Source organism: Vidua macroura, chromosome 5, assembly GCF_024509145.1.
Source record: "Vidua macroura isolate BioBank_ID:100142 chromosome 5, ASM2450914v1, whole genome shotgun sequence".
Lineage (NCBI taxonomy): Eukaryota > Metazoa > Chordata > Aves > Passeriformes > Viduidae > Vidua > Vidua macroura.
In genome coordinates, this window is record NC_071575.1 from 16,901,737 (window position 1) to 16,928,385 (window position 26,649).

General features: G+C 46.9%; 1 protein-coding gene and 1 pseudogene across 2 annotated transcripts in view; one reads left to right on the forward strand and one right to left on the reverse strand.

Annotated features, from left to right (window-relative positions):
• Positions 1 to 1,983: 1,983 nt before the first annotated feature.
• LOC128807930 (uncharacterized) lies at positions 1,984 to 7,689 on the reverse strand (annotated as a pseudogene).
• LOC128807929 (solute carrier family 23 member 1-like) overlaps positions 2,156 to 26,649 on the forward strand; it is a 32,675-nt gene continuing 8,181 nt past the window's right edge. Inside the window, exons 1-7 of one of the 2 annotated variants that reach the window (XM_053978643.1) lie at positions 2,156 to 2,237; positions 10,020 to 10,133; positions 18,224 to 18,373; positions 19,670 to 19,827; positions 22,863 to 23,022; positions 24,341 to 24,522; positions 26,231 to 26,351. In XM_053978643.1, coding sequence (XP_053834618.1) covers positions 10,119 to 10,133; positions 18,224 to 18,373; positions 19,670 to 19,827; positions 22,863 to 23,022; positions 24,341 to 24,522; positions 26,231 to 26,351 — 786 coding nt within the window. In that variant the 5' untranslated portion in view covers positions 2,156 to 2,237; positions 10,020 to 10,118. The remainder of the gene's footprint in view (positions 2,238 to 10,019; positions 10,134 to 18,223; positions 18,374 to 19,669; positions 19,828 to 22,862; positions 23,023 to 24,340; positions 24,523 to 26,230; positions 26,352 to 26,649) is intronic. The other variant, XM_053978644.1, reaches the window with a different exon arrangement.

The following is a 26,649-nucleotide window of genomic DNA, read 5'->3' on the forward strand; positions in this document are numbered from 1 at the left end:
ACTTTCTGGACATGTTTGGCAAAAGATTTTTATATCTGCAATGTGCATAATTTCAGTTTATAGTGAAAGCAGGTGTCAATCTCTAATATTATGTAGCAAAAAAATCACACTTTTGGTTTTAAAGCCTCACTCAGATCCAAGGAAGAACAAACTGAGTCCCAAATCTATTTTTTTAACAAAAATCTCTTTGGAGAGAGAGAAGATTGTAGTGAGGTTTTTTGGATTCATTAAAACATAACAAGGGAGAGAAAGAAAGAGATAGGAAAAGTCTCATTCCCATACTATTCAATTTTTCTTTTGAACAGTTTACCTTGAAACAGGATTGTTCCCCTCCCAGTGCATTAGACTTGGCTGGAAAATGAGAGAGGAGAAGGTAAGGTTAGGATGTGAGCTGAAGGGAAGCTCAGAGCAGGTCTTGTTTTTCCTGTCCTTTCTAAGGCATCAGTTGCCTTTAAGAGAATGAAAGATTTTTCTTCCTTCTTGTGCAGTTGCTGGTAAATGGCCACTGTCAACATCATCATTTTCCAGGAATCTTTAAAAGTTTTACCACCTGCTTCCAGACTTCCCATAGCTTGGTCATGTGAAAGAAAAAAAAAAAAAAAAAAAAGACATAGGAGATGAAATTTGAAGAGATTCCTTTATTATTAGAAATAGAAAAAAACAGTGTTCCTAGCCCTCATTCCAGGGAAAAGTGGCAGCGGTATCAATATCTACTATCAAACCTTCTCTTGTCATAAGGTAGTGCTACCTTGCATCTTTTTAAGGTTTCTTTCCATGAAATGTGATGCAAATGACAGAAATGAAGTCAGCAGACCAAAACTCCCAGCCTTTGTAGCAGGATTGCTTGAGTATCACATGTTGGATGCTTGAGCCAACAGGGCATGCTGGAGTGCTTGTTCTTATTCCCAGCCCCATGCATGCAACAGTTGTGGGGGCTGCCAGCCCCTCCTCTAATACCACAGCACCTCCCAGGATACCAGCAGCATCCCTGTGCAGACCTGATGCCACATTACTCAACAAGCCCCGTGTGCCCAGAGTGCCTCAGGCACGCTGCAGACGCTTAGGTCTGTCTGCGGTGCAAACAGGGGCTGAGGTGTCCTGAAGCTGCCTGGCCAGGCTCTGCATATGCTCCTGGAACATGCCCGTGGACTTCCACCCAGGAAATGCTGGAGAGAAATATGGTGTCATTGCTTTCTGAATGCAATTGATGGTGCTTAGGTTAGCTCTTTGAGTCCTGCTATGGGTCCTGATACATATGATTTGAATTTTGAATGTTGGAGAGAAGGGATGAAAAATCCCCAAGAGGTTTGTTTTGGTTTTTTTTTTTTTTCTTTCTTTTTTTCTTTTTTTTTTCTTCTTTTGGAGGGGGATATTGTTTTGTTTCTTTATTTTCAGATGTGCTAAGTTCTTTGTATTAAAGATAAATTCATGTTTTCCCCTTGACTGGCTAGCTTTGCACTCTTGTCAATACATCTTCCAAGTCAAAGATAGTCTGTATAGAAGTGGGAGGATATGATGACTTCTGAATGCCAACAAAAAAAACCTTTATGTCTCTATCTATATTCAACTGCAATTAATTGTAAATGCTTCCAGATATCTAATATCATTCTTTGTTTCTGGTATCTGTTTTCACGTTCAGTCTTTAAAAGAGCCCTAAACAGAAAATCAGAGTCATGTTCAAAATGTCATGTAGAAGTCTACACATAGACTTTAGGTTAAGCTGGGGCTGCTCAGACTTGACTTTGATCAGTGATCAATTAAGAAGTTATAACCCAGAAACTCCTGTTTGAAATGTGCACTGCTGGACAGGAGAGGAAAATAAAAGGATTATATAAAAAAATTGTCTTTCAGCATGAAGTGACAGGTTTTCTCCGTTTCAAAACCCAGGTGCAGTAATTTGCTCTTCTGAAATTACTTCCTGAGATCAAGGAGTTAATAACGTTAAAAGGAAAAAAAAAGGAAGTGGAATGGCAGTTTAAATTCTCAAACCGGCTTTCCAAACTTGCAGAAGACCTTGTGTTGCTCCAGGCCCGTGCAGCGGAGGGCCAGCAGGTCGCTGCGGAGGTGTGCCGGCAGCAGGGCGCTGCGGGGCAGGTGGCCGGGCAGGCCGCTGCCCGGGGCGGGGCCGGCCGGCAGCACCGGCAGGAGCAGCGCCTGGGCCTCGGAGCGCCATCTTTCCAAGGGCACCTTCGGCTGCTGGGCTGGGCTGCTGGGAAAGGCAAGCGGGACAGGGCATGGTAAGGAGGCTGCAGCCTACCCAGGTGATGCTGAGGCAGGGCAAAGGGGAGCCCCGGGCCTCCGGCTTCCCTCCCCGTTGAAAAAGAGCGGGTGCAAGGGTTTCACTGCTGTTGGGGGCTAGGTGGGGAGCCTGTCAGGGGGTGAAGCAGGGCACTGACTGCTCAAGGGACGCGAGCTCTTTTACAGCTGGCTGCTCCTGCCTCCGTGCAGTCTGGGAGCAGCTCTCGTCCCTGTGTGAGGAGCTTGGGAGGGCAGCGGCAGGGTGTGGTGCTGAACCGTACCTTTGGAAAGCCAGGTTGTTACAGCCTGCGAATGCCCCTGGGAACACGGAGCTGGAGACGGCCGAGAGGTGGTAATCACGCCGGTGGTAGTGTTTGAGTCTGCCAAAAGCATTCCTGCCCCTCTCGGGGATGGAGGGGTCACGCTTCCGTCCTCTGACTTGCCTTCTCTGCTGCTGCTGCCTGCCAGGTGGTGAGAGAGAGATGTCCGTGCAGGTGCTTTCTTTGTGCTCTGTGGTCTGGCTTTTATTTGCTCGCACCCCTGGAAAGATCTGGCATGTTTGTATCCTAAGGCAACGCTGTCACCCAATGATTTTTACCCCATTCCTCTGTTCCCAGAGGAAAGGACTGATGCTGTTTCAGCCCTGCAGAAAAGGGTTGTACCACCTAGGGAAGAGCAGGCCTATGGGGAGAGGTAAGGTTGTTGCCTATTGAAAGACTGAGATGCTCTCTCTTGCTTGCAGGGATTTTTTTTTTCTTCTTGTCCTTGTGCACTTCTGATAATGAGTTAGGCTCTTGGTTAAAGTGTATTCCTAGGCTGCACGGCCCTTGTTACTGTAATCCGTTGCCCAGGATACAAAAGAGGCCTTGCTGGACTGTAGTGAATGCCGGGCGGTGCTGCTGCAGAAATGATTCTCTGTGACTGTGGTCCTGCTACCTCTGCTTGTCCAGTCCTGCTTCCCACCATGACTTTTCTCCCAGCTATTTCCCAAGAAGAGTGCTCCTCCTTTCCCCTCCCAGCCCTGGGCTGTGTGCAGACAGTTGCACTGAACTTAGCCTCAGAAAAGTGATATTCCTATTAACCATCCTCCACGTACTGTCTGTTCCCTTCTTCCTCTGATAACGGGGAGCTTTTTTGTAGATCACCAAGCTAATGGAATCAGAACAATTTAGGTTGGAAGTGACCTTTAAAGTGACCCCACTGCAATGGGCAGAGACACCTTCAACTAGATCAGGTTGCTCAGAGCTCCATCCAATCTGACCTTGAATATTTTCAGGGATGGGGCATCTATAGCCTCTCTGGGCAACTCATTCCAGTGTCTCACCACCCTCATTATAAAACCCACTTTCTTTATATTCAACCTTAGCCAATCCTCTTTCACTTTAAAATAATTGTCCCTTGTCCTATCATAACAGGCCCTGTTAAATCTTGTACCCCTCTTTGTTGTAGGGTCCCGTCAAGTACTGCAAGGCTGCTGTAAGATCTTCCTAGAGGCTTTGCTGCTGCCTGAATGCCAACTCTCACAGCCTTTCTTATAGAAATGCTCCAGCCCTCTGATCATCTTTGTAGCCTCCTCTGGGCCTTACTCAAACAGGTCTATGTCTTTCGTGCTTTAGGGATCCCAGAGCTGGATGCAGCACTACAGGTGGGGTCTCACCAGAGCAGAGGGGTAGAATCCCCTCACTCACCGTGCTTTGGATGCAGCCCAGGATACAACTGGCTTTCTGTGCTGTGAGTGCCACTGCTGGGTCATGTCCAGCCCCTCATCCACCAGCACCCCCAAGTCCTTCTCAGCGGGGCTGCTCTTGATCTGTTCATCCCCCAGCCTGTCTTGATACCTGGGGTTGCCCCAGCCCAGGTGCAGGCACCTTGCACTTGGTCTTGTTAAACCTCATGAGGTTTCCATGGTCTCACTTCTTGAGCTTGTCCAGGTCCCTCTGTATGGCTTCCCATTCCTCAGGCATGTAAGTGGAGCCCCGTCTGCAATCATCAGCAGCAGCATCCCCACTGATGGAAACCCCTTCCACAGTCAAGCATACCTTGGCTTTGGAGCAGTGGTTTAACTTTTTTTTTATGCTTGATAGTTCCAGATGTGTGAGCAGGAGGGTTGTGAAAGGGCACAAGTGGGTCTCAAGCGTCCCGAGCGGGCACAACCCGCGTGTCTCAGCAGATGGCAGCAGCGACACTCCTTCAGCTGCCGCAGCTGCTCCTCACTCCTGCCGAACCCCCGCCACCGCTCCCACACCACCTCCGTACTCACCCCCCGCGGCTCTTCCTCGCCCTGTCCCGCCAGCAGCACACGGCGAAGGAGACGGACAGTGCCAGGATGACGGCTCCGCTCAGCAGCGCGGCGGCCACCGCGATGCGGGACCCGGTGCCCGCGGGCTGCGGGGCGGCTGCGGGTAAGGGGCGGTGAGCGGGGCCGGGGAAATGGACCCACCCTTACTCCCGGCCGCCGTCCCCCTTGCAGGGAAACCCCAAAGTGACGTTCCAGAGAATATTTATTAATATTCTAAATAATGGTGAACGTGGGTGATGCCACGCCGGCTCAATACACCAGAAAGTTGATGGAAAAAATCCCATATTAACACATCATATTTTTTTCAGATGATTAATGTAAAATAATCACACGGGGCAGAAGATATAAAGCTCTTGATTTGTCTTGCATAAAGCTTAAGGGTAGTAGAAATTAAGCCCTAAAAATAGAAAGGAAAAAGATTAAACAGGAAAAGTAGAAAACAATTAAAATGTAATAAAGTTAAAAAGGGAAAAAAGTTTGTAAGGGAGAAAAGTTAAAAAGGAAAAAACCTTGAAAATTGTAAAAAAGAAAACATGTAAAAGGGCGAAAGAAAACAGCTAAAAAGGGAAAAAAAGTTAAAATTTTAAAAAGAAAAAAAAAATTAAAAGTATTACGGACGGACACTTGCAACTGGCACGTGCTCAGCATGTACCGGGTTACTGTGAAGTTGTTTTCCTCCTGTTGGGAAAGCTTTTGGCAGTGCCCTGGACTCCCTGTGCCTGGCACCGGGAGTCAGCCGGTACCAGTTTTTGACCCGGCCTGATGACCTGAGCAGCAGCTACTGGGAATGAGGGAAGGTCTGGTTATCTGCTGAGCTGATCTCAGGTGAATTCACCCCCTGGCACCCCCCTGCCTTCTGCAGCTCCTGAAACGCTGTTGCAGTGCTGCTGCTGGGGCAGGCACTTCAGCGGTGCTGGCCACAACCGACTGGGTCAAGCTGGACCTTCCTTGTCCCCGTTCAGGGTGGCCGGCTCACCCCACCTCCTGCTGCCCTCGCTGCCTTGGCCAGAGGGAGGAAGCCCCCGTGTGAGGGCCGGTGGCTGCACCTCCCCACCCGAGTTAGCGCTGCCCCCGCGGCCCCTGGGGGCGGGCGCCGGTGCTGGGTCCCGCCCGAGGGCTCCTTACCCTGGCACTGGGGAGGGGGGTGGCTCCAGGATGAAGTGCTGTCCTGGCGGAGGCAGGCGAGCCTCTCGCTGCCCACCAGCCGGTATCCCTCCTGGCACCAGTACACGAGCACCGAGCCCAAGGAGATGCCTGAGCCTCTGTCCACGTAGTAGTATCCGTAGCGTGGTGGGGGGAGAGCTGTGCATGGCACTGTGGAGAAGGGGAACATGTTAAGTGTAGGTGATGACAAACACTTCCGCCTAGTGATGCTGTTGAAAGGCCTGCCAGGCTCCTGTGTCACTCCTGCGGGACCTGCAAGCCTCTGGGTGGGACTTTCTTGTTGTTGGTTTTTTTTTTTTTTTTTTGGTTTTTTTTTTTTTTTTTTTTTTGGTTTTTTTTTTCAAGTGTGTGTTTTTTGCATAATCCAAAGGAAATACATTAGAAAGTCAAGCAGCTTTATATGGTAAATAAGTTTTTCAGTTAGAGACTCTCCAGTGTGAGCAGCTGCGGAACAACAGAAATGAGGCTGGAAAGGTGCAGGCTGGGGAGAGTACATAGAGAGCAATTTTTAGGAGGGAAAGGAAGAGAATGTTTTTTAATAATACAATATTCTGAGAGAATGTTGTTGGTTGGAACTCAAAACAAAGAAATAATTACTCTCTGCTAGAGAGAGAGGCTTTTTTTCTTCCCACCCTTTATTTTTTTCACTAGTTTGTAACTCACAGATATTCAGAGCCACTTAATTATCCTGCTTATTTTGCATTGCACTAATACCTAGGGAGAGCCAAAAATTAGGTAGGCTCCAAAAAGAATGGTAGTCTGACCATGTGCTTGCCAATCCCTCCACCTGGATATTCTACCACGAGGCCAAGAAAGTGTGGTAGCAGGTATGAAGGGTATCAATATCCTAAATTAAAGGAAAATACTCTGATCAACTAAAATTTAACCAAGCTTAAAACCTGCAGGCAGAAATGTGCTTTATCAAGCTTAGAGGTAACTTTTGTGGGAATTCCAAGTAGAATAGTAAAGCTAATATGAGAGAAAGGTCTGCTTTCCCTCTGCTTTTACTGAGTCTGTGTAGGCTTCTAATTCAGTGGGGCTTACAAGAAACATCAGGCTGAGTAAGATGACACTTTATCTAATTTCAGCAGTGCTGTTAACATGTAGTGCAGATGTCTGTATGAGTTAATTCAGCGGTGCCAGGGAGGCTGCTGAGTGCCTGGGCTGGATCTCGTGTGATTACATTGTCCAGCACTTCTTGTAATGACCTTTGCCAATAGTCACCATGATTTGGAGTATGACATGGGCTCTCTGAGCTGCTGCCAGCCCCAGGTGGGTAGTCACCCCACAGCAGCCCTGAGGCCATATCTCACTCATTGGGTAATGGTGCATGCTTTGCCCTGTAAAGTGGATTAAAGAAAAATAATCACCCTTAGCAGCTGGAGATTATTTGTGCTTTTAAAAAAAAATCTCCATTTCCTCCCAAGGGTCGCAGCTCAGCCTCTAGGGATAGGGATGTGTTCAGTGCACCCATACCCTCAGCAGACAGCTGGTCCATCATGATATGCTTAGATGTTAACATGGAAGAGGACTTTACTCTCAAAGGAAAACATTAACTGTCAAGTTTCCTCCCTGTGCCTCCTGACTGCTGCTAGTGCGACACATCTCTCCCATATCACAGAAGCTGCTGTGGCCACCACACAAAGCCTTGTGGCCCCTACGCATGGCCTGGGAGTGCCGCTGTATGCGATGAGAGAAGCACCATCATGCCTTCATCACCGCATCCCTGCGCCCTTCCCCTTGTGTGCCTGCACCGAGGGGCCCCAGGCAGCCCGCAGAGGGACAGGCGGGAGATCGCGCTTTTAAGTACCTGAGATGTTGCTCTGCACATCGGTCCCGTTGGCAGCGTCTCTGGGCACCCCCTTTCTGACGTGTCCTGCACCAGGTGAGGTGGTCCCGGGCCCAGCAGCATCACTCCAGGCAAAGCTCAGGCAGCTCCAGGGCAGCAGGCAAAGGACGATGCATTTCCCAAACCTCTGTCCCGTCATGGTTTGGGGAAACACAGCACCACTGGGTGCCTGGCCGCCCCGAGTGCCTGCGGTTTCCCTTTGCGTCTGAGCAGGAATCAGCTGGGCTCTTAGTGCATTAAGCCCTGAGCAGCAAAGCTAGCAGCCGCTCTTCCCCCGGGACTTGCCTTTCCTCCGTGTCGGCACAAGCTCTGTGTCCCTGCTCCTAGCGCTGCCAGCCCCGCTCTGGCCACTCGCCTCCAGAGCCCTGTGGAGAAGAAAAACAGGTGTGGGAAAGGGAATGAGAAAAGAGCAAACCCTTAGGATCCATCCTTTACGGCCCCTGCCTGCAGAGACTGGCTGTTAACATCTCTCCAGGTGCTGGAGCTGCACATCAGGAACCCTCCTCCTTCTCCTCCTCCACCTGCCGAAATCCATGCTCGAGCTCACTGCTGAGACTCTTATGCTGCAGACCCTCCTGTGCTCATCTCTTCCTTCCTGCCAGAACCTAGGGCTGATTTTCTGTCAGTGGCAGTGGAGTGAGATATGAGCCATGGGAATCAAAAGGGTTTCATAGCAGCAATTCCGCTGGCTTTGCCACTATGGGAGCTGCAGAGAAATCTGTTTTTCCTTTTTCTTTTCTCTGCTTGGCATGTCTCTGCCTGTCATTTCAGGCTCTGATGTTTTATAGGTGGAGGGGCTGCAGTAGCAATCAACTCTTGCCTCCTGGAATGTATGTTGCTCTTACCTACCCCACCTGCCTGGTCACTTGTGTACACCCATGAAGAGAAAAGATGCTCCATGTTGCCTGAGTGCTTGAGAGCCAGATGTTTTGGAGCAGGCAATGCTTTTGTGCCAAGGCTCTCCCCAGCAGCCAGTACAGCAGCTGTGTGACCAGTAGGACTTGGAGGTGACTTTTGGAGCATCCCCTGCTGTGGCTCTCTTCTCCCCTCCTTGCACCTCCTGGAGCTCCCCTGGCTCTGTGGGTCTCCTTTGCCCCTCCTGCACTGCATTCTTGCCTGTCCTGGGACTTACTGCAGGTATAAGGGTTAGAGGCTGTTATTCACTAATAGCATTGGCACAAATACAGCTTTGCATGGAGATGGGTTAGTTTTTGTTAATTTCTCTTTTTATATCAGTGGTCTTTAGCTGTAGCCAGTGTGCTGGGCTGCCTATGGCTGCCCCAGTGGGTTCAGAGAGGGGGAAATGTTGCCTTGGATGTGTGAGCAGCTTCTATTTCTAAACCCCAGCAGTGGTCTTACCATCTTAGTGTGATTTACTGTAGTGCATAAAGGAGAAATAAAAATGTCAGACATGTCAGATCGAGCTCTTGTCTCATCCCATCCCAACACAGGGATGTAGATGAGGATGTCTGCAGAGTGGAAAGGAGTTGTGGGGCCAGGCAGTGGCTGGACCTTGTTTGCCTTCCTCCCCAGCACTGGGACCTGCTCTTGCTCCAGCTTGGAGTAGTTCAGCAGTACTCTGGCCCTCCTTGCACTTGCAGAGTTTTCTTGTCACCTCCATGGAATTTTGGATGTGGGAACGCCTTAATCCTGCTCTGTTTGTCCATCCATCTCTCAGTCCTTTTTTTTTGTTTTGGCTGGGCTGATACTTCTGGGCTTCTCTCCAAGGGATTTACTTGATTTCTTAGGAAAACCTATTTCAACCTCCCATGACTCATAATGATCTTGCTCAGAAACTACTTTAATTTCTTCACTTTAATTTCTTCACTTTTCTGGTTAATCCTTCTTAAGCAGTGACCTTTCCTTGGCTCCCCCTGGAGAGCAGACCAAAGAGGTTTGTTCCTCCCTGTCTCAGTGAATAGTGCTAGTTTAGCAGGCTGGACTGTGTGACAGTGTAACGCTGACGGCAGAGGAGCCTGTCTTGGGGCATGCCCTGGGTGTAAGCCCCGTTGTCTCCCGGCAGCCCCTTGGGCTCTGGGAATACATCTGTCTGGACAGGACCAACCCTGAAGTGCTCCCTCTCTTGAGCCTGAGCCTGGAATCTGTGTACCTTCTCCTGCTGGGGCTTACGAGCTGGTTCCTGTGCCGCCGATGGCTGGCAGACAGTGGGAAGAGCCTCCCTGCTGCTGGATGCGCCCTGATGCGCAATAGCTGTGGACCGAGCCAAAAGCTCGGCCTTCAGCCCGGTGTCGGCAGCCGTACGCCTTAGCATGCATGCCAGGGAACGAACAGGCTCAGCAGAACCCCCGTGACACAATAACCACGCTTGTGCTCAAAATGCTGTGTAGATGACATGGATTAACCCTTTGCTAATGCTCTTAAGAGCTAGCCTGCGGCTGAGGGAGATAAAGGGGTTTATTATTGCAAAATCAATATCCTGCTGGAGTGGGATTTCAATGCTGTTCCCAGTTCTTGCTTTCCAGAGGCAGACATCTGCATCGAGCTGGGAACCAGAGCAGGGAACCAGGCTGTTCCTGCAGGGGGTGACCCTGGGCTCAGGAGAGGAGCATGCCCATGCCCCAGGTCAGTCCTTTGCTTGTGAGGAAGGAGGAGCTAGTGGGGAAGCTGTCATGACCACGAGGCTGCAGCTCTCCTAGCTCCACAGTCTTGGCTGGGGTTGTCCACCTTTGTGGTATATTCCCTGTGGGTGATCTCCTTCAAGGGCTGCTTTTCCATCACAACAGCCTGCAAGGCAATGCTCAGCTGATGGTTTTCAAAGCTAGCTCAAGTGTCTCTTGTGTTTGCACTCAGATCTCCCTCTGGCTGGTGGGGATGCACTGAGGGGTAAAGCTTTCCTGAATAAGAGGCATTTCTCCCTGCCTTCTCTTGTGCCCCTTTGAACCTTTTAAATCTTCCCTCTGCAAAAGTGTCCCTCTCCCACACTCCCACTACTGAATTCTGAACTACAGAGAAGTTGTGGATGCCCAGAGAAATTGTGAATGCTCTGTCCCAGGAAGTGTTCAAGGCCAGGTTGCATGGGGTTTGAAGCAGCCTGATCTAGTGAAAGGTGTCCCTGTCCTTGGCAGGGGGCTTGGAACTAGGTGACACTTAAGGTCCCTTCCTACTCAAACTACTCTATGATTCAATGAACACACAGGTACTAATTTCAAGTCAGCGACCATGGGTAATCCTCTGTGCTTGCAGAAGGTTTTGCAGACAGGATATAGAGGTGTTTTGTAACTAAGTTAGTAATTGCAAGACACGTGCTTAGTTCTCTTGCTAGTCCATCCTTCATGCAAACCAACCAGGGCTAGAGCTGTTGAAGAGCAAACTGTTCTTCAGAAAGGTGATTGTAGTATTTGGTGTTTTGTTCGGTTTTTTTGCACAAAGTGTCCATGCATGCCTCATCTATACTGCACCGCTTTTATTTCATAGCCCTGAGTTCCCTTTAAACACACCTTTGTTCAACCCCAGTAGCTGGGATTCAGGTGCTGAATTCACAGATTTGTGAGAGCACTGTGGATGAACCTGCTCTCTCAGCAAGGGGCTTGGCACACCTCAGCAAATCTGCACCTCCCCAGGTTAGATGTGCACAGCCCTCCATGGAGGGATGCCTCTCATTCAGCTTTAGACCTTTAGACATCTTCATCTGCCAGTCACTCTTGCTTGGTTCATAATTTGGGAAAGAATGTGGTGCTAATAACATCAAGGCTGTGGGTTAAATCCCAGTATGGGCCATTTACTTAAGAGCTGGACTCGATGATGCTTATAGGTCCCTTCTAATTCAGAATACTCTGTGAATCTATCCCACTAGGGACTCCAATTTTAAGGTGCACTGGAAGTTTTGGAGGTACTCACTGAAGGCAAAGGGAGCTTCTGTATCAGTGCTTGCATTGCAGAGTCATAAAGTCAGTTATGCCCCACTCAGGGGCAAAAACTCAGCCAACCTTTACTGTCATGAACAGCTGGCCAGGTCACTTGACTGACAGTAAGAAATATGCCAGACACACAAGGCTAAAGGCAATCGGGATTTTTTTTGTTTCCTTTCCTAAAACATTGTGAATAACTTGAAAAGGTATGTACCTGCTGATTTATACTTAAAAGTCATTTGTATAATTGACTGTCATCAATACTCAGTAGTTCACAACATTGCTGTTCAAACATGCATTTTTGCTAATTGAATAATTCCTTGTTATGAAAAAACCCTCACAATGTAGTAATTTATTTATAATCCTGTTATATACACTTAAATATGCACATAAATGTGCATGTATACATTATGTATACAAATATTTGCATGTACACAGAAACTTCCTACTTTTCTTGCTTATTTCCAAAGGCAGGATATTCACTGGACCCCATAAATTTCTGCTTTGACATATACATTGTGCTGTTTCATAACCTTCATCTAAATTCCAGATTATTAACCTTCTGTTGGCCAGAGGCTGGTATTGTTGAACTGTTCATTCCTAACAGGTTTAATGTTCAGGCTTTTGGCTATGTAGGACTTCCTTCTTGTGGTTTTTATTAAAATCTACAATCTCTTGGTACTCTAAAAAGTGCATTTTTTGCACTGCAGGATTTCCCGGGGGGGGGGGGGGGGTGGAACTGGTTTTCTGACCAGCTTTTTTTGAGGAAAAGGATTGTTGTTGTTATTATTATTTTGTTCTTCTCATCCTGTTCACTTAATACTCTTTTGTGTGTGCAGTTTCACATGCTAGTCTAGGTGAAACAGGTGTTGTTATGCACCCATGCCTTTTGGATGTTAAACAAGTTTAAATTGTTTAAGAAGCCTTGGTTACTGAATGCCAGGGTCTCATCTGAAAACAAGGCTGTGGCAGGACTGAGGAGTCATTGAACAGATGCTGGCCTGAAATTAGCAGGTAGGAGACTTTTTTAATAAAAATAAAAATTTACTGAGAATATAGACTAGCCCCAGAGGAATATTGTACCATTCTCCTCTACAACTAGATGATCTTTAAGGTGTCTTCCAACCCAGCCCATTCTGAATCTATGATTCTATGATCTTCCAGGTCTTTTCTAATGCAAACCATCCTATGATTCAATGATTTTGATGTCTTAGAATTTATCTGTCCAGCAGGATGTAACTTCACTAATGGTGTTTAGGGTGATGTTGTCCTATCCTGTAATACAGTCCTGGTCTCAAGAGAAGATCTGAGAATACCAAAGCTCTACAGAAGGAATAGAGACTGGAGTTTATTTCAGTTCCACTGCATCCTTCAAGGAAACCAGGACATATTGCCAATGGCTGGTCACTAAGTGTAGGTGATAACATGGCCCTCTCCAAAGGAGTTCTTTGCAATTGGTCTGGGAAGCTCACTGCCTTAGGAAGCCATTAAACAGAGTTTAATCTAAGTGGGGGTGGGGTGGCTGGAATGGTTTGATGGAGCATTAACACCATTAGCTACTTTAAGAAAAGGGTAACTATGCTTTGGGCCATCTGATGGCTGTGAGCTAGGATTTGTAGCTGTATGGGGAATAAGATGACCTGAAGTAATCTTTTTTTTCAATCTTATGTTTTCTATACCTCTGGTGGCATGTTCTGATGACTTGTGTGAAAGGAGAAGCCACTGCTTTAGTGTTCCAGGAGTCACACCCACACCCACACCCCCCGCCCCCCCCCCCCCCCCCCCCAAGACTACACCAGCAGAGACCTAAATCCCTTCGCAGTAAGCAGCTCCATCAGCCAGTGGGTGTTCCTTTCCTCACTCACACACACACGCTCTAGGGTGCACTTCCTCCTCACTTGGGTTCAACCACAGGTTTCCTACAAAAGAGTCTCAGGCATCAGAATGTATAAAAATAAAGAATTTAATAAAGTGGTACAGCAGCACGTCAGCTTGAGCTGGATGCCTTCGGAGAGGGACCATGAACAAAGAAATCCTTAGGCAATTAAATGCTTAAGATTACACACCTGCCCTTCATGTGCTCTTAATGCACTTTTTTAGTCCAATGGTGATTTTCAATCTGGATCTTCTAATACCGTATTGGACTCTTTCTCTGTCTTCATGCATGCAAGCCATTGCCTTATTTTATTGAGTTGATGGTTGTGGCATTCTTATCTTCTGTTTTGCACTTGTTGTGCACCTGTTCACTGGCAGAACATGGGGAACTAAAAAAGTGTTAGACTCAGGATAAATATTGCAACTAAATAATCAGTGTATTATCAATATTCTTCTCATCCTAAAGACAAAGCACAGCACTGTACCAGTTACTAGGAAAATTAACTGTATTTCAGTCAAAAGCATATCTCTATGAAAGTCCACAGCTTGAGGCTCAAGGCTTCAGGAAATCCAGCTGCTCATGCTAAGCAACTAAAGCTAAGCAAACAGTATTCTAAATCACACAATATTACAACTATGACTCATTCTATTGCAAATTTATTTAAGCTAAACAACAAATATATGTCAACACTTGGTCCTTGGTTGCTGCCATAAATAAATTCACAGTAAAAGCTTCATTCTTTTCAGGCTGTAATAGGAGTATCCTACAAGATGGCAATGTTTGTACATCAGCCAAAATATAAAGTAGTTGACATTTGAAATAAGTGAATTCTAGTAATTGAATATCCCAAAGATGATGACAAAGATCTTCAAACAGGCCCAACCCACACAAAAAATGCAAGTTGCTGTTGAAACAGTAATGAAGCAACAATTTCCAAGGGTGTGTGGGATGCCTCTCTGATATCCTCCAGCCTCCCTACCTTGGATGAAGTTCTTCTGTCAAGAGTTACTGGTTCTCTCATTCCAGGGAATTCTGGGCTGCTTTCCAGATTGATTTGAATGCCAGTCCTCTAATCAGCTGGAGAAAAGGAGTCACTTACATAAGCCAAAGAAAAGGAAATACTTCTGCAGTACAGCTCACATGAATAGCTAGGACTGAGCGTTGTTTGGCTCTTGAAATCCAGCTTGTGCATCTTCTCACCCCATTTCTTTGGGGCTGTTTTGACTGAAAGGAGTGGCAATTTGGGAGGCTTTCCTCTTCGGACTGGTTCTTTTTCAAGGCAGTCAGTGAAGGCAAGTGGAAGGCATGACACCCTCTTCAGACAAAGATGTCAACAGGCTAGGTAACCCCAGCTTTGTGGTGAGTCTGCCCTCTGAAGGGTAATTCTTGCATAAACAGGTGCAAACCCTGTGGAAGGAGGAGAAGGGGAAAGCTGGGGGCTCGGGCTGCTGCAATGATTCTGGTGTGTGGTAAACTTCTGTCTCAGCTCTTACTGACAAGAATCTGAGGAATGATTTCCTCACTGCAGCCCCCACTGCTGCTGCAGGCTCAGCATACTTTCTGCTCTCTGGCACCCTTTTAACTTCTTTTCCCTCCACTATTTCTAAAATGATAATGTAGATGAATGGCAGTGCATGTGTATCTGAAAAACAGGTGAGTTTGTGGCTGTGTTCCTGGGTAAAGCATTTTATGTAATCATTAGAAAAATTACAATAGAATTTTAGCCTAGTAAAGACTGTTTCTTTGTCTTTTGGACCTATTTCCAGTGAGGTGAATTGTTAGAAAGGTGGGTGAAGAAGGGATTTGGGAGCTCCTCCTGTGTCAGCTGAGGAGGGCACCCTGTAGAATTACAGACATGTAGTAAAAGCTGTAAATGATGTGCCAGTCCAGGGGTGTGTGGTACTCTGAGAATGCTGCTAGCTAAAACATCCTGGGACATGACAGCCCTCTTCCTATCCCAAATCAGGGGTTACCTCCATTAGAAACAAAAAACTTTGCTTATTTTCTGTCAGCAAGTGTGAAGGAGTGGGGTCCTGCAAACATCTTGCTACCTTGATACAGACAACCTGCCTGTGCTACCTTGGAGGAAGCATTTAATCTCCTAGTGTACAAGTCCCACATTTCTTGGATAGCTCTGGGTGAGCTTGCTATGTGCAGTGGAGGTGCTGTGCCAGCTGTGGGCAGAGCCTCAGGGAAGTGCTCAGAGTCAGTGAGTTTTCTTTTGTTATTTTTAACAGGCTCCCCATTTTAACTTGTTCTGCCTTAACACATAATCAGAGTTGTGAATTTTTATGGTTTGAATCACCCTAAAGAAGGTAGAAGACAAAGGTTTTGTCCCTGTAGTTCAAGCAGTTCAGTTCCTGACTGCCTTCCTGATACACTTACTTAAGATATGATTAAGGGCTTTCGTGCTTTGTCTGGAGCCTGAGGCACATGGAAGCTGTACTGGTCCCCTGGATTCGTGGGAGCAGCTGGGGTGAGAACCTCCAACAGTGGTTTCCCTTTCCTGCTCCAGACTGCTCCTGGCTTGTCCTCCTGCCAGCATCTCAGTCTCACAGGCTGGCTGAGGTTGGAATGCAGCTCTGGAGATCACCTTCTCCAGAACCCCTCAAGCAGGGTTGTTCAGAGTCAGCTGCCTAGGGCTGTGTCTAGGCAGTTTTTTAATATCTCTAAGGATGGAGAACCCACAACCTCTCTAGACAACCTGTACAGTGCTTGGTCACTCTTATAGCAAAAAAATGTTTTCAGATTTTAAGATGGTACCTCCTGCATTTCAGTTTGAGTCCAGTGCCTCTGCTCTTTTCTCTTCCTGATATCTCCACTCCATCCTTTTCCCGATGAGCCCTGTTCATTCCCCTCCAGCTCCTGGGGAGGGTCAGGCGCTCATGTGATGATCATGAGAGGCTGTTACTGGCACAGGCTCTGCCTGGCTGGGATATGCCTCCTGGTTAATACAGGGAAAATCGCAATGAAAAGAAAGGAGCTTACTGCTGTCTGCCTAGCTTAGCATTTGTCTACCCATGGTGTTATTCAGGAGTAGTTGTCTCCAAATAACTCCATGCATGGGCAGTCTTAAGTACCTTGCTGTACATTTGTTAATCCATGGCTCAGGCTCTCTTGTTCTGAAATGAAAATGTCTGCACAGGGAGTTATTAAGGAACAACTTTTGCTCTTGAAATTCATGCCAGAGTCCACTTTGAATTAACTCTGCCTTCACCTATCAGTTTTAAAGTATCTGTAATGCTCCCAGTTTGCCTAGGCTGGATAAATATGCTGTGTTTGTTAAAGGAATCCCAGAGCAGAGTCTCAGGCTTTAAGTTGATTAAGGTAGTTTATTTGAGTGGTATGCAGTAGAAACAGTGTGAGCTGGGTGCCACTGGGGAGGGCCCTTGAACAAAGAAATTCATGAGCAATTATACCCTTGGGGAACCTGAGTTCCCCACCCCTCACACAACAGTTCGGATCAATAACGATATTAGGGTCTGGGGTCTTAGGGATTACATGGCCTGTTTTCAACAGTGTGACCTAAAATGGGACTTTGGAGACTCAACCAAGAGAATGCAAACCTGGAGGCTTCAGGCAAACGATTTTGGTAATAATCTGCCATATCTGCAAAATTTACAGCAGAATGTGACATTAATTTTATATCTCTGTTCCTGACCACAGCACTACCTGTTTGCCTCCATCAGTAGGTAGGTCAGGAGTGTTACTGCAGACACTTTGCTATTGTGTTAGGTATCTTGGTGTCTTCAGGTTCCTGCAGGACTTGGAGGATAAAAAAACAAAAAGAAGTTTGGTGCAGACAAACTGATTAAGCTTCTCCAGACAGCAGGTTTCTGTCCCTGCCTGATAGAGCAAGATATTTCAGCCCAGAAAAGCCCTCTGCTGCGAGGGTGCTGAGGACTTGCTGGTTGGAGATGGGCCGATGAAACAAATGCTTTGAGATCTTATTTAGCTTTTGCATCTGGCTTTAAGTGTTGTGGTTTCCCAGGCAGCCTCCTTCCACCCTGTGTGTGTGTGTGTATGTGCACAGGGGTCAGAGTAGGCTGGAAGGAGGCACAGACAACCAGGAGAATTTGTTCAACTTAAAAGCTGTGGCAAATGAAGCAAAGCACTACTTTGCTTTCCTTGGCAAAATAAATCTTTATATAAATAAACTCTGAAAGGCATAGAACTCCCTGGGAGGAGACCTGAGCTTTCTTGGGTAGCAGTTTCAGCCAGCTCCTTTGGCATGGATGCTGGGATTTCCCATCTACTGGTGTCCCTGTGTTTCACCCAGCTCCTCTGGAGGAGCAGGGTTTTCTAGTAGGACAAAAGGCAGGTGTCTTTATTGAGGCAGAACACTGGTAAAGGTGAGCATAAGGAGATTGAAAGGGAAGACCCAGGAAATTAAATATAAAATGTGCTTCTACTCAGTAATTAGTGGTAGCCAGGTGTTTTAGCATATTTTATAAAAAATGCTGTTTGGGTGGAATTGCCAGAAGGTACAGAGACCAGAGGACAGTGCAGCTTTCACTGATAAGCCCACTACACACTCTTCCTTGCTTCTGGTTGCAGTTTCTTCATCCTTAACTAGATTTTAATGATATTAATACACTTTGTCTGGATGTCCCTTTGAGATTGAGACATCCTCTAGTGTTTCTTCCTAGACACACCAGCACATACAAAAAATTTTCGTATATGTTTATATGTTCTGTGCTTCTGTTTTAATTTCCCCTCCTTGTTTTTTTGTTTTGTTTTGTTTTTGTATGTTTTTTGTTTGTTTGTTTGTTTTGTTTTATTTTTGTTTTTTTTATATCATGGCAATGTTGAAAGCTACACAGGAGATATTCCTGCCAGACGTGGAGCATGGCTGCAAGAGGAGCGCTGGCTGCTGGGCATCTGCAGGGTCAGGCTGTGGCTAACAAAGTGTCTCTCCTGTTGTCCAGGGTAAACATGGGAGCCACTGCCATTCCTCACCAGCTCATGCTGCCTGGGTCCCAGAGGAAGGTGGAGGCACTGGCCAAAGTGGCACCAAGCTTGGCTACACTGTCACAGATGTGCCTCCCTGGTATCTGTGCATCCTGCTGGGCATTCAGGTGAGATGGGAAAGCAGGTGGAGGCTGGGAGTAGGTGAAAGTTACATGGCTATTCAGCCAGTAATTGGGGTGAAACCTGAATTTGGAAGTGTTTAACAGGGCTTGAATGGAGCTCTGAGGCTGGCTCCTAGTGAGCTCAAGTCCTTTGGTCCACATCCCTAGCACTGACTATTATCATCAGCCCACAGCTACATTGCACCCTTTGAAGTGCAAATGGTGGGGCAGGGTCCTGGGGCTGGGGTCAAACAGTTAATAAGAACATGTTGGGTACCTTGGCTGAAGGTAGCCAAACATGTAAGGGCTTTCTGAACTTCTGCCTTCCCATGGCAACAAAAACTCAGCAGCAGGCCACACGCTGTTTTGGCTGGTGTCTGTGCCCAGGTGTGTTAAATGACTCAGTGCCACCAATGCCATGCTGGGTAGGGAGCCTGTGGGAAAAGAGACCTCAGAGTCATTAAGATAATGATGGACTGTGCTTGGAGGTTGGTGGAATTTTGTACTTTGTTTTCTTAAATGGAAACTTAGAGTGTATAAACCCCCAACACATCTGCATCATAATTTTAATAAAACATGCCTGTAATGAAAAAAGTGTGTTTCTGAGTGCCACTAGTTCCACCACTGCAGTGATGTGCTCCAAAGTGAGAGTGAACAACATAGGTTAATAATTAAAACAAAAAGAGGTTTTAAAAATTGTTTTCAGATTTAGTCATTAACAACAGGTCATTGTAGAAATATGTCTGTGACTCTTCTGACAAGTACAATGTCCAATTCTTCCATTCTTTGGTACTCACTTTTTATGGTTACCCATAATTGTGCTGTGTGAGAAAAGCTACTGATGGCAAAAACCGCGTAGCTCCAATTTGCCAGCTTTTTATGTCATCCTTTGTGGTGCAAATAAGATGGACTGAAATATTTGCATTCGCTTTGCCTGATTGCTCTCTCCCTGTACCTTGGGAGGTCCCCAGCTTCCTGGAAAAGTGTGTCCAACAGCTTTGTCCACAGATGCTGGGGATAAACTGGTTGTGTCTAACAGTGGCCTGGGAAGTCCACAGCACTACAGAAGGTCTTTGAACATGTAAAGGAGGAAACATTTCAGTGCATTGCAGTTCTTGTAGGTGCTTAAGAATAGCCCCTAACAGAGCATTAAAGCTGCCAAAAAAAAAAAAAAAAAAAGAGAGAGAATGGGTAATGCTAGTATCCCCCAAGCACAAATCTGTGAGTTCTCTCAACACCATGGTAATAATACAGAGCCAGTTCTGTGTCCTTCTTCACCCAGTCTTTCTCTGTGGCTCCTAGCACTTCTTGACAGCCATGGGAGGTCTTGTAGCCGTCCCGCTGATGCTCTCCAAAGGCCTTTGCCTCCAGCATGATCTACTGACGCAGAGCCACCTGATCAGCACCATCATCTTTGTCTCAGGAATTTGCACCCTGCTGCAAGTCGTCTTTGGAGTAAGGTAGGCCAAATGCAAGAACTGGGAGTGCGAGCTAGGCCACCACCCTGTTGTAGAGTTTATCAGTGAGTCATTTGTTACCCTTGGGCAATCAAGGTCCATGCCAAAGCACCCTGAAACTGCTGAGAGCTTTGCAGGGTTACCTTGATGAATTTTGCATCTCCTGATACTTCACATACCGTTTGTTGGGCTGATAAGGAATCTGTCCTCAAAATAATAGAGCATTGCAACATGCAGTAAAAAGTACCTGTTTGCTCCTTACTCCAGGGATCTTCCAGCTGAGGCAGGAGCCTTCTGATTTGGGCCCAGGGTCAAGAGAGCACAAATTCTACAGGAAGCTCTAGGGGGGAAGTCCATCTGCCACCACACAGGGACTCGGGGGAGAGTTCAGCAGCACATCCTGTTAGGTGGTGCCACTTTCCATACTCGGATTTGTGGCATAAAAGGTAAATCCTTTGCTGATGAGCAGCTGGCAGTGCGATGAACATGGAGTTGCCATTCAGTACGCAGAAAAAGAAGTATTTAATGAGAGAGTTGACTGCAAGTACTCACCCTTTCCAGAAAGATTCTGTATCTTTGTTGACCTTGAAAAATTTCTTCTATTCCCCTTGTCATAACTCTGGGCTGTCTCTCTCTTTCCACAGGCTGTTTTTTCCTCCAGTATGGTGGGAACCCATGTTTTTTGCTTCAAAGACAAAAGTTATACATTCTTTGGCTTCTGAATCTGAGGGACTCTGGTTAATCACTGGTCAACTGCCAGCTCCACAAAATATTTTTCCTCCTCCTGCTTCATTCACTACTGAAACTTTTCTATCTCTCTTAGTCTTAAAAAGTGTCTGTAGACAAACTTCCTGAAGAGTGCTCCCCTTCTTCTACATTGTTACAGGATTAGTGCACGAAGGAGGAGCACCTTGACCACAAAAAACCAGAGAAACTGGTTTACCAGCTAAATTCAGGCTGGAGTGCATGACCATCACTGCTGGTGCAATTCAGGCATTCTGAGTTCTCCCAGGCACCCTCCAAATGCCTCGGTGCATTCCTGAGAGCTGTAATGTCCCCTGCTCTTTGTTAACTGGGGATTAAAGAGTAGCAGAGAGCTTCTCTCCCTCATGGCTGAACAGCTAATTGAGGTACAACAGATCAAATTAAGTGGTAAGGAGTTGTTCCCATGGGATAAACTTGAATGGCTTTTGCCGTGCTGAGGGTGCAATTGCCTTGTTGCTGATCCCAACTATAAAGGCATGAGGACATTCATGAAGCAATAGCCAAGGGGAAAGCTGACCCACTGCAACCTGCAGGTCAGTCATGTTACAGAGCATGAAAAAGCAGCAATGGGTCCCAGACAGACGCTGGAGACACTATCAGAGGCTCCTGAGGGGAGACACAGGTCATTTCCCATTATGGTGAGTCCTGCTTAGTAAATGCTTGGACATCATATACTGATTATCAAAACATAGTATTGCCTTCCCTATTTCTGCAGCTTTCCCTCTTGCAAACCCCATAGGAAAGAGTTCAGTGTACCCCATAAACATCCTCTTGGCACCCCATTTTGCTCTGAGCCTGCTCGTGGCAACACTAAGCCCACCCATGCCAACACTGGCTGTGAAATATCTTAGGGACCAACACAACAGGAACTATAAATCTATTGTTAGATTCTAAGTCATGGCCCTGGGCCTTCTCTGTTTTTGTTTTTTTTTTTTTGTGGTTTTTTTTTGTTTGTTTTTGGTTTTTTTTGTGGGTTTGTTTTTTTTTTTTTTGTGCCTTGCCCAGCAAAATTGTTTCAAAGCTTTGACAGTGCTTCAGTTGTGCATGACTAGTGTAAATATTTAGTTTAGGTGACAGAGACATGGCCTGTTACAGCTACACCATCTCCTTATTTCAAGAATGTTAGAATTTCCTCTGTTTCAGCTGTGCCCTGCAAAAGCAGTCACCTGAATTGCTGTCCCATGGCTTTTCTGAACAGGTGCCATGAGAGCTCCTGGCACAAGAAGAGGTTGCTTTGGGGGCTCCTCCTAGGGGTGCTCCCTAAAGGGAGGAAAACAGAGGCACCTTGGAAATTTCCCTTGGCTGTTTCAGGGATGTTGTGCCCACCATCAGGCAGCTTAGGATTTTTCAAGAGGAATGGTTAAAAAAACTTGCACTGCAATGGGGGCTTATGTGGGGCTTTGAGGAGCCAATCAGGCCTTTTAGGTGTCTGTCTTCATTTCTTCATGCATGGAAAAGAGGCTGGTGTAGCTCAAAGGAGCATTGCTCTGCTGTATAAATCTCTGCATGAAGCCAGTGCTGAACTCCTCTGGAAATGCAAGCTCCTTGCTACCCCGAGGGATTCCCAGAGGGAGAGATACTCTAAGCCACGAGATATGAGGTGTGGGGAGAGAGCCAAGGTCTCACCCAGTCAGTGTCCATAGACCCCTCCATGCAGGTTTCCTTTCTAGTTTCAGTTGAAATGCAGAAGAGGAATTGACATTAAAACTCGGTGTATTAAAAGCCAAGTCACCTTTTCTATCATCATCAGACTGAGGATTGTTGTGACATGGAGAGTAGTTAGTGCATGCCCTTGTGTGCATGAGCACGTTGTGGAGAAAACCAGAGCAGCCAGAGGGGAGAGAGGAAGCAACTGGATATTGGCAAGACTGATGCTGAGCTTTTCTTCAGTGTCTCACCGTCTTTCTTCCTTGGTCTTCTTCCCTCCGCCTGATTTTTCCTACTCTGTACAGGTCTGTGGTCTCATCAACCATTAGAAGCACTACTTTTTCCTTAACACGGGGTAGCAGGGTTGGACTGTAGCACCAATGTGCCCCTCCATTGCTGGTATTTGAACCTCAGCTCTTACCCCATGTCATTGCTCTTGCATGCAATGGGCAGCAATTCCTACCCATGGTCAGTGATGGTGACCTGCCACAACAATTCAAAAGATACTGTCAGAGGCCATGGGCAGACTGATTTTTAAATTTATTTTGCTTTCCTTTCTCTCACCGTTATGGAGCAGAGTTTCTAGCACTCTCACTTTTTATTTTTTCTCTCTGCTTTCCTTCCAGGCTGCCTATTATTCAAGGAGGTACTTTAACATTCCTGACCCCCACCTTGGCAATGCTGTCTCTCCCCAACTGGAAGTGCCCTGCCTGGACAAACAATGCCACCCTGGTGAATACCTCTTCACCAGAATTCATCCAAGTCTGGCAGACACGGATGCGAGAGGTATATGACATTTTCAGTGGCACCTGCTCTGTATCAGGGCTGTTTGCTTTCAGTAAAGTGCCTGACCATGTCATGGCCATCACAGCTGGAGAAACTTCTATTCCCAATGAACCTTGGCCCTCAAGCTGTTGCAGCTTTCTAAGCATCTATTCTCTATCAAAAAAGTAGGTGCTTCACTGCTGCTGAACAGTGGACATGCAGACCTCCTCATGTGATTTATGGTCCCTGCAAAGTCTCCACTGGTCCAGTCAGATCCCTTCTCTATAAAGCATGGCTAGCCTAGAAGAAGAAAGGGAGGGAAAATATTTTCAAGGAAAGAACCCTGTCTAAGCACAGGAAACCTAGTAAAAAATGCAAGGCAAAACCTACTGTAAATATTAAGGAAAAAGACATTCTTAGGTAATCAGAAGGGAGGAGGAAAGGTCAGGAGCCTCACTGCCTTATTCTACATCAATTGCCTTTATCAGAGCAAGTGACTAAATTTGCCCTGTGGATCCATTTGTTGGTGTGTTTTCCAAACCTCTTGGGAAGTGTTGAAAGAGAGCACAGGTTGCTCTCTGCTGATACACATAAATCTATCACAAGGGCACTGCTGATGTCTCGATTCAGCCTGGGTCATTCACCCAGCCCCTGTGTTTCTCTTCCCTTTGGAGCTGGGGGAAGGAAGGTGCTCAGCACCACAGAGGTTCCAGCCTGGGCTTGTCACCAAATCTGAGAAGGCAGAGAGCAGCCCTGTCCCTGCCTGAAGCTGACATGAGATGAGCAGCATTTCAGAATGTAATTGCTGGCTCCTTGGCAGTGATTGTCAAACACCAGAAAGTTCAGGGTGATAAATGTGTTCCCAGGGTGAAACTGATACTCAGAGAAAAAAAGAGGCTGTGATGAGTCACTTGCCTCAGCAGTGTGCTGAAGAGACCTAAGCCCTTCCCAAGGAAGATCAGTGGATACCATGGCCCTGCTCCTGTTTTTGGGGCAAGAGCTTTTCCCCTCTCTTGGGGGAGCAGGCAGGAGAGTGCAAGGCAGGTGACGCATGCTTGGGTGGCCCAAGGGGACAGGGAGGGGGTGATCTCTGGAACAAAATTAGCCCTGGTGAGGACTAAATCCATCAGCCAAGGGGGGAGTTTCTGTGCTGCTGCTTTGGTGGTCTTTCCCACATGTAATTCTAAGCTAGGTTTTACTATTGGCAGCAGGAGGCCTCTATGCCAGTCTGTCACTAGAGACTGAGCCTGGCTCTCATGCTGGATTTGCACTGACATGAAGAAAAGACTCAACAGCTGGAGCTCCTTCCAACCTCTGTTTTCATCCTCCATTTTTCCAGGTGCAAGGAACTATCATTGTAACTTCTTGCTTTCAAATCTTCGTTGGATTTTCCGGCCTGATCGGATTTCTGATGAGGTTCATCGGCCCCTTGACAATTGCCCCCACTATCACCTTGGTTGCACTACCTCTGTTTGAGTCAGCTGGAGATATGGCTGGGCAGCACTGGGGCATAGCATTCCTGTAAGTCTCACATCTCTGTGGAAAAGATGAGAGTACACAAATCACCTGCCTCTAATATGAAACCAAATGTCACAGTCCATAGCAAAGTTCCCCTGGGTTCAAGGTTTATTTGTTGAGCACCAACATGTGACAGGCTTGTGCAAGGCCATGTGACATAGTCATTCTCCTCCAACTCCCAGGACACTAAGCCCTCAGCAACAAAGCAAAACTCAAAAATTAGTTAAAAAACACTGACTTTTGTAAAAATACAAAGTTCATAGGTCAGTAGAAGTACAAGCCTTTCCCATGTGTGTGCAGTCTCTGTCACAGTTGTTTACACACACTGTCTTACACACCCGTTATTTAAGTTTAAAAGACATTCCTAAAATGACCAAGTTGAGCATTCAGGTATTCTATGTTGAAATAGCTGGTGCTTTATGTATTGTCTTCACATGAGTAGGAGGAATTGTTCTCTCCAGAGCTGTAAGGCTGCTGAGCACCTTTGTTTTTGCAAATGGATGAAGTGTGCACTCACACAGTCTGTCTGGACTCTGTAGTATTAGAAACGACAAATGGAAACCAGTTCCTCCTCAGACTTTCTCCCTCCATTCATCCAGTGCTTTGAATTGTGTATGTCATGGAGTGTCTTTGCAGAGAAGTGAGGATAGAGTTTTTTTTGCACTGTTGGAATTCTGCCTGTCCCTGACTATTGCACCTACAGTTTGTCACCTTTTCACATGGGGAAAACTACCAGTTTTCCAGTGAAGTCAGTGCACTTCAGCTGGTGCAATTGATTTCTCACCAATTCCTATCCAGATTAATCCACTCAATGTATACAATTTAGATTTGTTGTAAAATAATGAGGAGCCCTTCAGAAGCCTGGCTAACCCAGGAAATGTCCATGGTCTTCTACCAGCTCAACAGTCAATGTGGGATGCCCAGTCCCTGCCCTCTCTCCACATATGGTAGTCTCCAGCTTCATCTGGTTGGCTTCTCTGGGCAAAAGGCACATGGGGGGCAGGCTGTGAGTGCACTCAGATGTGCTCCTGTTCCCAGATGTGTCCTACACAAGGGATGGGAGAGGAGCTGCAGCTGCAGTTACTTCCATCAGTGCAAGCCCCGGGAACCCCCCTGCCGTGGAGGACCCCTCCATCACGTGGCCCTCGCAGACAGAGAGCCATGCTCTCCCCTTCTTTGCTGGCTCTGAGGGCATCATGTGCAGCCTCACCATGGTTTTTTCTTTCAAAACAGGGATTTGCACAGTCAAACCAAATCCTCTTCTTTTACTCTGTGTTACAGGAGCTTTTTGCCCCTTGAAGAGCAGCATAGGTAAACCTGAAATCAGGAAACAATAAATCCTGTATTTCTAGTACATCTGAATTACACAGGCAGAACCTGAACCTTGCATGTCTGTCAGGTCTTTCTTTCACTTAGGAGGCATTTTTAACCTTTCTGCAACTGTGTCATACTCACAGATGCACTGCCTGGGGTGAAACAATAAGGGTAAAAGAGTTATTTGTAAATATGTGGAGCTATCAGTAGATTACGATGGAAAGCTTGTCCCACGTCTGGCTTGGTGGAGTGGGGAGCCACCCTCTGCTGCTGAGAGCCTGTTTTTATGGGTCCTTTGGAGTCCTGGGTTCTTGGGTAGCAGGTCTTCACTTAATGTGGGGACAGGTGGGCAGCTGGGCACCCATTTTGTTTATGGTCTCATTTTCCCTCCTTCTAGGACTATTTTTTTCATAGTTCTGTTCTCTCAGTACTTGAAACATGTCGCTGTGCCGCTGCCATCTTACGAGAGAGGCAAGAAGTGCCACTTCTTTCCAATCTACCTCTTCCAGATCTTCCCGGTACGCTGGGGGTCCTGGATACCAGGGAATTGTGTCAGGGGCTGGCCTCACCCACCCCGGGCTGCCTGGGCTCTTTCCACTCGTGTCCAGATGAGTGAGTGCTTTCAGCTGAGCCTTTGTGGTAAGGGGCAGAGGGGGAAAAGCTCCCCATGGCCCTGATTATTGGGAGGGAGGGAGAGAGAGAAGAAGAGAGGGCCACCATGAGCTCCTGCCTCTTTTGCCTCCCTTCCGTGTGCAGGGAAAAGGGTCGGGCGGGGACGCATTGTCCAGCCCAGCCGTGCTGAAGACGCAGCCATAC